Genomic DNA, 12567 nt, shown 5'->3' with positions numbered 1-12567 from the left:
CAGAGGGTGCAACTATTCTCGACAGCACATTGCGTGATATACAGTCAGCACACAAAATCAAAATCCAGGTTTGAGTGTGTCTCTATTGATCGCGTATTTTAGAACATTTTGCGTTGTAATCATCAGAATTAAAATCTCTGGTTAACAAGCGGCTGCGGTGGAAGTCCCTCTTCAGTCAATTTGGTCACGATAGCTATTGCTGACAGCTTTGGGAGAGAAAAAGTTAAACTTGTAAAACAAATACTTTGACACTTGGCGCCCCAGAGAAAATATATGTAAGATGAATGAATCAAATATTGTATACGTAATATTATGTATATATATATGCAGCACGGTAGCACAAGTGGATAGTACTGTGGCTTCCCAGCGCCAGGGTCCCAGGTTCGATTCCCCGCTGGGTCACTGTGCAGCGTCTTCACGTTCTCCCCGTGTCTGCGTGGGTTTCCTCCGGGTGCTCCGGTTTCCTCCCACAGTCCAAAGACGTGCAGGTTAGGTGGATTGGCCATGATAAATTGCCCTTAGTGACCAAAAAAAGGTTAGGAGGGGTTATTCGGTTATGGGGGTAGGGTGGAAGTGAGGGTTTAAGTGGGCCGAATGGTCTCCTTCTGCACCGTATTTTCTATGTTCTCTGTTCTATTAAATAAATGCTGTATACTGAATTAACCATTCGGAATACCACTTCCAAACAAGTGCATGATGTCAAAATGCAAATAAATCTATTGGTGACGGTAAAAATTCAGAATCTTTGGACGTCTCTGGGATGGAGTTTCTCTGGAATACATGAAGCCAGGCAATGTGGCACAGCGGACGGCAGCTCCCCGGTGGTAATTAATTCCTCCGCCCTCCACGGCCCCTTAATCTGCCAGTTTCACAAATAATCCGATGAAATATTCAATCACGAAGTCTTGTGCAATGCCGTCCGCCCCATAAGCAAAATACAAATTCGCCCCTGCGAGCTAACGGGTTAGACGAGAACCGTAAGTAACTAGTAAGGACGCAAATCTGGAAAGATCCAGTAAATGTCCCAGCTTCGTGCTGAGTTTCCATATAAATAAACTTTATAAAAAGCTGACTCTGCAGACAGCTTCCAACGTTTGAGCCGGGATATTGAACACGGGTGAGTCAGAAATTGAACACATTCAAAGTTTTGCAAAAGAGAAGGAAATAAGTATCCTTAATTTGAAAACAAGGAGATATTCCCCGGAGGCCACTTTGATTTAGGTCGTTTTAAATTCACTTGTACTATTTAATCTTCCCCCTTCCCCGAATTTATGCAAGTTTTGTTTTATATCCCGTGTTTGGCCACAGCTCCGGGTGCGCCCAGTGCGATGCAGAAAGTGCGCCCTTCTTATTAATTAAATACCTCAATCTGACGGGTCCATCCTGCCCCAGACCCAAAGCCAAATCTGGAACCCAGCGGAAGACATATCTCCCCAGTGCAAGGGGCTGCAATTATTTTCAGTAACTTTCCAAATAATTCCCAGTAATTGGCTCACTGGAGACCTCGCGCCTAACCCAGTCTAAATGCACAGGCAGCATGTTATTGTGAGAAACACGAGAGGGACAAAGATTTGCATCCGTTGTCCACTCTTTGGCTCAGATTGTCCGACATGTATCTTTTTCTATCTACACATATCTAATTCTTTCTTGTCCTCTGTTGCGAGCGTCCAAGAGCCACACAATGAAATGCAGCATTTACATTTTAGCCACAATTACTTTACGAAACAAATGGGCCGTGGACGACTGAAAGTGTGAAAAAACCGCAAATTTGCTAAATTTAATAATAAAATGTATTTCCCATTTTACCATCTTCTAGGCCAAAAAGTCAATACAATCTCCCTAGAAACCTGTAAATGTAACAGGGCTGGGCGTCACATTTAATCGACATTATAGCGAATATTATTTAATGGGTAGGACTTATTCACAATCACCAACTGAATGAAAAATAGTTAATTGGCTCGTCTATTTTTTTGAAATGAATATCATACCTGAAAGCTTTGTCGGAGCGTAGACCTAAGAGCATTGGAGTGAATCTGTTTCCAAATGACACCGAAAAGGGGCATAAATGAAAGATTAGGGGGGGGGGGGGGCTTTGTTAGGGATTGCGCCACGATAACTTCCTCAAAATATCATGGCTGACGATTACAATCAAAAAAGAATCAAACCTCCATGCTTTGGAAATTCATAATTTACAGGGCACTTGGAGGAACCACTCGATCCTGTCAACACAGAAAGAAGTGTTCCGAGCGTGCATTGAGAGACCGGCTGCTCTGTCCTTGGGCCAACCTGGCGTCTGTGAACAGTTCGAAGAATTCGAGTAAACGGCCAGAAACACACGATGTATATTCGATTTTTGAAAACCTTCCTCTTCCGTCCCTCGTCACCTCCCAAGCCTGGATGGACGGAGATATAACTGCACGATTCGGTGGCGGCCTTCACTGCAACCCAGTTAACCCTTTCAAACATTGCCTGTTACTTACCCTTTGTAATCGAGATTGAATGCGTCTGCACACCAAGCTGACTTTAAAAGAAAGTCAAATTCGGGTAAAAAGTCCGCGATAGCGGCTGGAAAGTGTAAAGGCATTTCCTGTTGCTTAGCAAAGTGACGACGTGAAAATAAATGGAAGGGTTGCTTTGTAACAGTTGAAGAATAAAGAAGTGGGCAACTTTTATTAAGGGGGCGTGCATCGAAATCCAAGTGAAACGGAAAAGTTACCAAGATGAAAAGCAGGAGACAGTTTACCGTAAATCTCAATTGCATATATGGGTATGGGCGGCAATTAAATGGAGGTGCACTCACCCCGATGTGTAAGTTGAGATAAAGGTCCTTTAGTTGCCACTTCTAAGACCAACGCAGCTCGAACACAAGTTTAACTGAACTATTCGATCTGGCGCCGACTGTCAGTAATCCTTCACAGCTGGTTTGGAGTCTCCCACCACACCCGACCTTCCACACCACCCCCATTCACCCCCACCCCGCCCACAGACTTCTTAAACGTTTTCATTTTAATCCTGCAAAACTGAAATTCAATCACTTCAACAACAACAAAAATCAGGTGTCGGGCCGTGGGGCGCTCGGGATTTCTATTACTCTGTCCCCATCCTCCCACCCCATCCCCGCACCTTGTTTGTAAGTTTCGGTCACCTTAAAGTTTAAACCTACTGGTGATCATCCCCAATGTTACTTTGCCCGCTCTCCATGCTAGTTGCTCATGGGATTCACAGGCGCTCTGTTGAGAATCGAAGCAAGCAACGGAGAGCAACTTCCCCCAAAATTGGGTTGTGGATTAGGAACACTATAGCGGCTAGACCTGTAGACCTGCCTCGACATTAGACAAGGCAGCACAAACAGTCTAATGCAAGTTCTACCCAGCGTCAAGCTTCTAAATATACAAATTATACAAATAACACTGTATTTGCATACACGCCTGAAGCTGCGTGTCCGCATTTGCTACATAATTGACGTTACAAATGATTATATGTGATCTGTCATTTCCTATGTAACCGTTCTCTGGTTAGTTTTACAAATTCGAGACACAGGAGGAATACTCATGTTAATATGTCTCCATTCAATTACAGTCATGCATTTTACACATGCTTGAGAAAGCCTGCAGGCCAGCAAACCCTGATCTCTGCGAATTAAGTAGTTACACTGATATTAAAAAATTAGGTTTAATACATTGTTTTCTCGGCCTCAAGACCAATTAACAAAACTGAAACAGGGCGGGTATAGACTCGAGGTGGGGGAGGGGGGGGGCGGCTTTTCTAATAAATTGCTTCGAATGGACCGTTTCAATGTTGGACTTCACTGAGGAAAAATTTGACATGGATGAATGAGGTGGAACAAATCATTTCTTTGCACCGACACGACTCCTAAACCGTATCAATTGTTTTAAAAAAAAATCAAGTTGCATGCCGCGTTTACGTTATTAGTTACCATGTCAAGTTATGAACAATCTGCGTTTCATATACAGTAACCGAGGCTTCAGTTAAGATTTCAATGTCTTCTAAATGAAGGAACACCATTGCTTCCGAGTGCATTGTTTTCCCAGCAGAATCTCACCATTTCTGCTGGTCTAATAACTCTCAGCTGCCGAAACGAAAATAAAGTACCCGTTGGAACTCTTCCTTCATGTGTTCCTCTCTCTCCCCCCCCCCCCCCCCCCTCTCTCATTGGCGGAAGGAGCAACCGGTAGCGTTTTAAAAGCTTTACATTTGTTTGTGATTGGATTCGCTGTTAGTCGGTCACGACTCTATCTTTAAACATTTGTAAACTCATCGTTTTTCCAACGCCAAAATATATCTTAAAAACTTTTTTCCCCTGACAAGATGTGGCTACGATGTTGCAATTGGGCGCGGAATGTATGCACTGCATTCATGTATAAGGAATGCAATCCATGTGCATTGTCCACCACGGTTAGAACAGAAGCAGTTTGATACCTTTACTGTGAAGGGGTGGATCGAGTCCTGTTGTTGAAGGCGGGCCGAAGCTGGGCCATTCTGATTGATCATGGACTGCAGCTAACTTGTTTTTTGCCCGGACCTGCCACCAGAACACATTATGCTCGGAGAAATGTTGTTCTGGGCCGCGGGGGGAGATGGAGAGAAATCAATTCATCCAGGTCAATTTTCTTTTCAATGTTTTGAGACTTTATTACAGCAATCTACACTGTACAACCCTGCTTCCGAAATGCCACCGGGAAGATAAATCGGCCTCTGTGTTTTTTGTTTGTTTAACATTGGCCCGAAGTGAAAACACAAGTAAAAATAATTCAGCTTTGAAAACATAGATAGATAATATTTATACTCTCCGTGGGGGATGTTTTTAAAATCTATCCATTCAAAAGCAATTCTATGTAAAAAGTCAGTTTTTATAGCATGCTATTTTTTTTAAATTGGAGTTATTTTTTTCATTTTTGGGCGAATGAATCTCAAGAGTTTAGAGGTAGGTTTCTTTGCTGGGGTGTTAGGAATGGCGGTAATGTATAACATTCCTTCTTTTGGAGTACAACAATAGACATGCATCTTTTTTTGGTTTGTTTACACATTTTAAAAACTTTATATTTATCAATGTATTGCAACGTGTAACAATAATAGATTTGATTTCTATATATACACAAATCCACTTTCAATTGTTCAGTATTAATAGTAAACTTAAGCTTAAAAAAAACTTTCAAGGACACCGAACTACTGTACCCAACTGAATATTCTTTCTTTAAAAAAAAACTCACTCAAGTTCTTGCAGTTAAATATTTTTTTTTGTTTGAGAATTGGACAGAATGGTGCTTGAAGTCCAGGAGAGTGGCAACCCACACACGCCATTAAAACTTTGCAATGAAATCCTGTTTTACTGAGTTTGATTTTCCCCTCTTGTCCGTATCAAACGTCCAGTTCTCGTTTTTTGTACATTACACGGGTCGGTCGATTGCATATTGACATGCATTAAGACTAGACCCTGGATTTTGCAAACTGCCGTATCCAAAACCGCTGTGCTGTTTGGGTTTCAGTCTGAGGCTGGCAAGACCAGGGTTACAAGTGTCCCGGTAAACATAAGGAGGAGTCGGTGGCGCGTATGGACAGGCAGCCGAGGACATGGCTGAGTTGAGAGCGGAACCGTTGAGATTATTGATGTTGCTGAGGCTGGAGCCCGGCATTCCCGGTACAGCTGAATGCACCATAGTGGATTGCATTGTCATGGAGGAGATGGTGCTTGGCGCTGAGAACATGGATTGAGAAGACAGTGGGCTCATGGAGCTGAGAAACGGGAAGCTCTTGGATGACAGTGGGCCTGGGGCCAGGCTCTTGGCGGCCCAGTTGTTGTAGCTGTAACCGGCGTACATGTCGTCGTAAGGCTGCATCAGGCCGTTAAACTGCGGCATAAATCCATTTTTACACAGATCCACCTGCTGATTGCGCTCCCTCTTTCTCCATTTTGCTCTGCGGTTCTTGAACCAAACCTATAAAGAAAGACAAAAGGGAGCAGGTTATAAGTGATTAACTTGCGGCTGTCACTGATACACAACAAAGAAATAGGGAACTGGTTCTGCTGCCTCGAATCATCGAAGTTGCAGAAATAAAGAAATCACAAAGAGTTTAGCAGTTCACAATTTAAAATAGTTTGAGCTGAGAATTTAAAAGCCTTCACTGTGTCCCTTTCTATGATCTTGTTATGGACATGTGTTAAAAGCATGGCCTGAATATGGACACTGCGGACTAAGTAATTGGATAGGGTGTGTGATTATTAAATGATAGAACGGTTCAGAAGAATCCTCTCAATTTGAAAGTTTGAAACCAGATTTTTAAAAAAATGACATTCATTTGGTTTTCGTTCTAATTTCTCATTTCTGTTTTCTTTAGGAAGACACATGGGTCACTTCCCGTGGTCTGATCTGCTTATAGAGGATTAAATCTGATAAATAACAAAATGATTGATTCTGAGTTTCATTAAACTGAATTACAGGCATTATGAAAATAGGGCCCCATTCTCTGATCTGAAATCTTCTCTGTTCTACACTACAAAATATTTCCATTCCCCTGAAAGTAAAGCACAATAATGTTTATCGTTGTTAACTTTCCACCTGCGACTACTTTTAAAATCGTTGTTCCACTGATAAAAACTCATTGTGCTTCCGAAAAAAAAACCAGCAGCGTTGATGCGAATTCATCCCCCAATAGAAAACATGTAAACTTAGAATAATGTCTGACTGATGATCATCTGATGGGATAATACAATATAAAAGAGCGCCAACTAACTTCCGTTAACATTGTTTTTTATTTATCTAAAGGGGGGGGGGGGGGGGGTACATGACCAGCAGAGATTGTGTAAAAATTGAATGAGAGCGGTTCCCCCCGGATGGTCTTGTAAGTTGTATTAATGTACAAATTGCACGTTTGGTCACAGCTTTTTAAAAAATCTACGGGGTTGTTCTGCTATTCTTATTGTTGCAAATTTTAACAGAAAAGGACATTCGATTTAACTGGATAATTATTAGTTTAAGAGCACGTTGTAAGATTTCGTAATAGCAGGGTTAAGTGAAATTGTAAAACATTTGTGTCTAATTTTACGGTCTGAGAAATACTAGACAATGGGGTTATTGTCTGTATTCCGTGTGAAAACACACTGAGAAATATATAGGTGCTCATTACCCGCTCACTAACACACACGCAGTTTGTTTCCCTGGTAATGACTGTAACAGCCCTGAGCTCAGTTTGGCTATGCTGGAATACAAATATATTGCTCAGCCAGGGCATTTTCTTCCATCTAGAGAGCTGACACTGCAAATGTTTGGAACACATTAAAACTTGTCTGGTTACCAGTCCACGGTGTTCTCAGGGGCGAGCATGCGAGTTTGTTTAAAGACAAAATGCATGATGTAATCATTTTGTGTGGTTTATGATGTAGTATTGGAACTTCATCGCCTGGGTTTTCACCAGTTTGCGCTTTGAGAGATCAGACCGTTTGCTGCCATTAAATATTCTTAATAATCCTCGGGGCATTATTGGACTTCGAACAGTGGCCCAAGAAGGAGACATATTGAGGAAACCCTTTAAGTTTAAAAATATATATATAAAATACGCTTCACTAAGAAGAATTGTTCAGACTCCCCTTCTATTTGGGTCTATAACGCGGTGAAAACCCCGTGTTACTGATTCCCATTCCACTATTAATCCAACTACTAAATTCTATGATTCTATGATACTGAGCTGCATCTTTTAATCTAATTGGTAATATTGCACCTAATGTTATCTGACTATATAAAGTACTTACATTGCACACCATCAATATTACGCCAATCTGAAGAAATACGGTGAGATTTGGTGTGCGCATTTAACCGTATGCCGAATATTTTGATCGACTCATAGTGAGTCCAAGTCCCGAGCTGTGCGATTCAATCAGGATAGCATCAGTTTTCTGCCCGTATTCTCTTTCGATAAACAGACCGATAGGCGAAGGATACTCACTCTAACCCTGGCCTCTGTAAGGTTTGTCCAAACGGCAATCTCTTCCCTCATGGACATATCGGGATAGCGGTTCCTCTGGAAGGTCGCCTCCAGTTCCTGGAGTTGCTGGCTGGTGAAATGCGTTCTCTGACGTCTCTGCCTTTTCTTCTTGGATGGATCGTCCATACTGCAATCTTCTGATTTGTGCTGCATCGATTTTTCCTTATCTGCAAAATACAAACGCAGATATGCAACACGTGCACATTACAACAACTCGCCCGGAACCTTAAGAGACAGAAAGTATCGCTGGAACAAGATTGCTAAACGGATCGTATCAGCGTTCAATGCACCCCCCCCCCCCGGCAACTTCAACGAGGGATCAGTAAAAGACCATTCTTCACAACCACTCTGTCAATATTATTATCAACGAGGTGGCTCGGTATAGTGATCCCTCCTGCACTTGGCGATTGTTCCATTGCACGCCACTTGTTGTCAAGGTTATTAAAAGCTACCCGGTTAGTGCTAGTTTAGAAATGGTTAATGCTCGTTTGTCCATTGACAGTTCAGAGCACCAGACTCGGCTCCATTATCACAGAATCAGCCCCCGATAAACCTGCAGATCAGCAAAACAACGCTTAAACCTGTCTCATCCCCTCACTGTTAACACACCGGCTTAAACATTAACATCCAAACATTTAGAAGATCTGAATTTTTAAAAAATGATGACAGCTTTTATCCACCGATCGTGCATTTTAGACAGCTACGTGCGGGCAAAAAATAGCTTGGCGGAAGTCCGCCCTTCAATTTTAGATTTAAACTCCTTTCATTCCTTTCATTTCTGCGCAAGGATTCAACTCGAGCTGTCGTTATTCCGGAGACTGGATCTCAGAAGCGGTGGGAAGGTCATGTGCTCCCGCTGGAGCACTCCTTGCGCCAACATAAGGAACTGGGTGCATCCCATTACCTGCTGCCGCCTCCGTGTCCGAGGACTCGCTTGCTGTGTTTTCTAACCGTTCCCTGCTTTCACCCGACCTCAGCAAAGGGAAGCTGGAGGCGGCCATGTCACAAGGAGCCGGGGGTCTTCCGCTTTCGGCTAGCCTCTCCACATTCATCGCACCTTTAAAACACAGTTACCGCCCCTTTTAATGTCTCATCGATATTCTCTTTCAATTTCAATCCATAGCACAAGATCCGAATGTTCAGGTTACAAACAAAAAAGATATGTTTGGTTCAATGAAACATGATGCCTTTTCTAACAGGCGGGTTGAGTGCTTCAGCCGAACATATGAAAGCCTGTGTGTGGATTGTGTGTTAAGGAGGCAGGAGCTGGATTTGTATACTGTGCCGAGGGGCAGGAATGACCCGCCTGGATAAGGTGGCGGAACGGATAGAAAACTCCTCCCACTGCCAGAAGATTCCTCCTAGTTTTCGCTGATAAGTCACCACCCACAACACATCAGAATCGACTGGACTAATCTGGGGAAACAAGCTCCCAGCGTCCGCCCAGTCACAAGATAAATACTTTTAGCAGGGCCCGTTAAACAAGTTCAATTGTAAAGAGTTGGTTCAGAGTTTTCTTTCCAAATTCAATAAACATCGGATTTAGGGGCGGGAGTAGGCATTCGACAATATTTGCCTCTCAATGGGAGAGACTGTACAGAAAAAGAGCGAGAATCGACATTTCAGATATCCTAAAACATGCCACCCCACAAATAATTAATGTGTCATGAATTACAAATATTCCCAGGATTAGAACCGTGAAACTATTCCGCTTTCTGACTGCCAACCATTTTCTGCTTGTAAAATAATCTTGCATTAAACGAACATCAAAAATAGATTGATATTTGGATTGAATGAAGATTAGTGGTAGCGTTTGGTGCGTTTTATCACTTTCCATTACGTTATGTGATCTCCTTCACGCTTCCCTTCAGAAACCAATAGTTACTCTCTTCAAACTGGCATTTTGAATTGGCTAACCTTTCATGTCAATACCTAATTATTGTGTCAGCATCAGTTCTTATATTTGGGGCTCAATATTATTGCATGGAATTAAAATGAGCGTCACGTTTTGATGTTTGCTTGTCTTCCCCCACAAGGACAGTCCATTCAAACAATTATTTTAATTGTCGACGAAGGGACGTATCGAATCCTCTGCCAGGTTGAGTTTGAGGCTGGGGTGGCACTTGAACATCTGTGGCAGATATGGGGTGGGAGATGGTGATGGTGCGGGTTTGGGGCTGGATCATATTCTAGTCACCGGGAGGAATGGAAGAATTAGCCCGAAAGTAGTCCGAGCTCTGTAGTTTAGCGTGCTTCTGACTTCACACTTGCAAAAATACGAGTTATATCCCCACAGTTTAGGCATTTAGAGAAATTGGACACAGGATAACCTGTTTAGAATTTTACTCTGCGTAGATTAAATGGACATATTTAAAATGTTGCCACTGTCCATTTGAATGTTTCTCAGAAGTGGCCAAACTGTTGATTGCTTTAGGATGAAGGAGTGAGGGAGCAACGCTGTTTACTAGCAGACCTGCATGATAAACATAGGGAACTATAATCAAAATAAATAGTGACATTGGTATAGGTTTTTCAGCGAGAACGGAGTAGTTTGTGCCAGCTTTAAATGTAATGAATTTATCTTGTGCAGTTGAAATTTTAAGGGTCTACTCTGTTTTTAAAAAGTAATTTGTATACACGCGTGGATGAGAAAGAGGAAAGGAATGACGTTGTCGCCATTCGAGAGAATCAAAAAACGAATGAATGATACCGGGAAATATTTTACTAAAGATTTATTTGGCATCATAAACAGCGAGACCCAGACGTTAATAGTGGATTACCAGGTCATTTGAACCTAGCATTGTGTTGCAACCTAATATTTAACTTGTCTACATTTGTTTTGTAAATGGTATAGATTTGCAACCATTGGAAATGATTAAAAATCACATTGGACATGCCCAATTTTATCGCCTTTACTTAGAACATTACACAGTGTGGAACTGAGAAAAAACTGAGGAGGAACTGGCATGCTATTGGATATTTGGAATCATAGCTTGGATTTTCTGTGTGTTTCCTTGGCTACATATGATTTCTTTCAGAAGCGCGACAATCAAGCTGTACCGTAAACATGACCATGGACGTTAATCCTTGTGAGGTTAATTATGTCACAGTAAAACATTTAATTTGGTGAGATTCTAATTAAATCTGGTGCACTGCTAACGCTGCCTGAGTATTTCAAATTCTTTGTTCATTATTGAATTTGGGGATCATTGTCATCATTAAAAAAAATATGATTGAATAAAGCATCATTCATTTTTATCACACGGGATTACAGGATATTCTGGGACGTAACCGTGTTTTGGGGGATCGCATTATGTGAAGTGCCATTTTATGGGAAGTACCAGCCGATGACTTTAATATTAAACTAATACTACAGGTCCTCTCTAAGTGAGAAATATTTGTTGAGTCTTTCGCTTGCAGTAGCTGAAAAAATGTTTAATTTTCTTCACGATGACATCACCAGATGAGGGACTTGGTATGTGTTTAACACACTTTATGCAAAGTTGTTCGTGCAAAATGCAAATTCATCAAGACAACGTGCATCTAAAATAGAATATATGATTAAAGCTTAAAATATTCAGATTCAGTTATTAGTCAGAATCACTGCTGTCCAAACAAAGTGCAATGATATCAAGGATAAAATGTTTTAATGTTGAATTAAAATGGGAACAAATATCAATTTTGGGAATGAACTCATATCTTCCGTCTGAGTCAGAGGTTGTCGAATCCTTGAGAACATAATCCATGCTGACACTCCACTGATCATGAATAATATTAATATCATAATATTAAATCAGAATTGCAACTGAATTCCAAATAAATAATAATTTTCAAAGATTATTTTTAACAATTAAAAATAGGCTGCACTATAATGTTTACTACATTATCTTGAACTAATTGTAATCATTGCACATATTCTATATTGTATGAATGCTTAATTGTGGTATGCAGGTTTCTACTTTATATTGAAATGAACTGAAAGATTAATATGTATTATAGCTGAATAATTGCAATTTTACCAATAATAGTGTAATAGCACTGTGCTATCAGTATTGATTGGTATCACATATATTGCAAAGTTAACTGTTATGCAGGCAAGATAACAAAGCAACAGGAATAATAAAACAGGCTGGCCATTGTATCATAATTATGGATATTCTGGATAAGATTCATACTGCTTAATTGAACTATATACAATGTAACATATCTACACAATCATAATTAAATATTCAATAGTTTTGCATTGGAGTCATTATAATCTCTCAAGGAAAGCATACAAATCAACACTAATTATTTTCTTTGTAACTTGGCATCAAGGTCATGACAAACATTTGTAGGTACATATTTTGTGTGACTACAGAACTCACATGGATTAGATGAATTATACCTGAAATTAACTGACAGTAAAAAAAGCTTAACAAACTACCATTAAATGTTGACCGGAGTACATTATAAAAATAAATAGCAGATTAATCTTGGGATTAGGTTGACAATCATAAACAACTGAAACACTCTATGAACCTCACTTGTACACCTTGTTTAAATTATAATCCCATATTTTTCCCT

General features: G+C 40.8%; 1 protein-coding gene across 4 annotated transcripts in view; it reads right to left on the bottom strand.

Moving 5' to 3' along the window:
- Positions 1–4627: 4627 nt before the first annotated feature.
- The window catches only part of pitx1 (paired-like homeodomain 1), a 47342-nt gene continuing 39402 nt past the window's right edge, over positions 4628–12567 (bottom strand). For all 4 annotated transcript variants that reach the window (XM_072512383.1, XM_072512382.1, XM_072512381.1 and 1 more), the window contains 3 exons: positions 8906–9058; positions 7963–8168; positions 4628–5957 (listed from right to left, as the gene is read on the bottom strand). In XM_072512383.1, coding sequence (XP_072368484.1) covers positions 5409–5957; positions 7963–8168; positions 8906–9053 — 903 coding nt within the window. In that variant the 5' untranslated portion in view covers positions 9054–9058 and the 3' untranslated portion in view covers positions 4628–5408. The remainder of the gene's footprint in view (positions 5958–7962; positions 8169–8905; positions 9059–12567) is intronic.

This window comes from Scyliorhinus torazame, chromosome 7, assembly GCF_047496885.1.
Source record: "Scyliorhinus torazame isolate Kashiwa2021f chromosome 7, sScyTor2.1, whole genome shotgun sequence".
In the NCBI taxonomy this organism is placed as follows: domain Eukaryota; kingdom Metazoa; phylum Chordata; class Chondrichthyes; order Carcharhiniformes; family Scyliorhinidae; genus Scyliorhinus; species Scyliorhinus torazame.
Note: the sequence above shows the minus strand (reverse complement) of the source record. Positions and strands in the feature narration are given on the sequence as shown.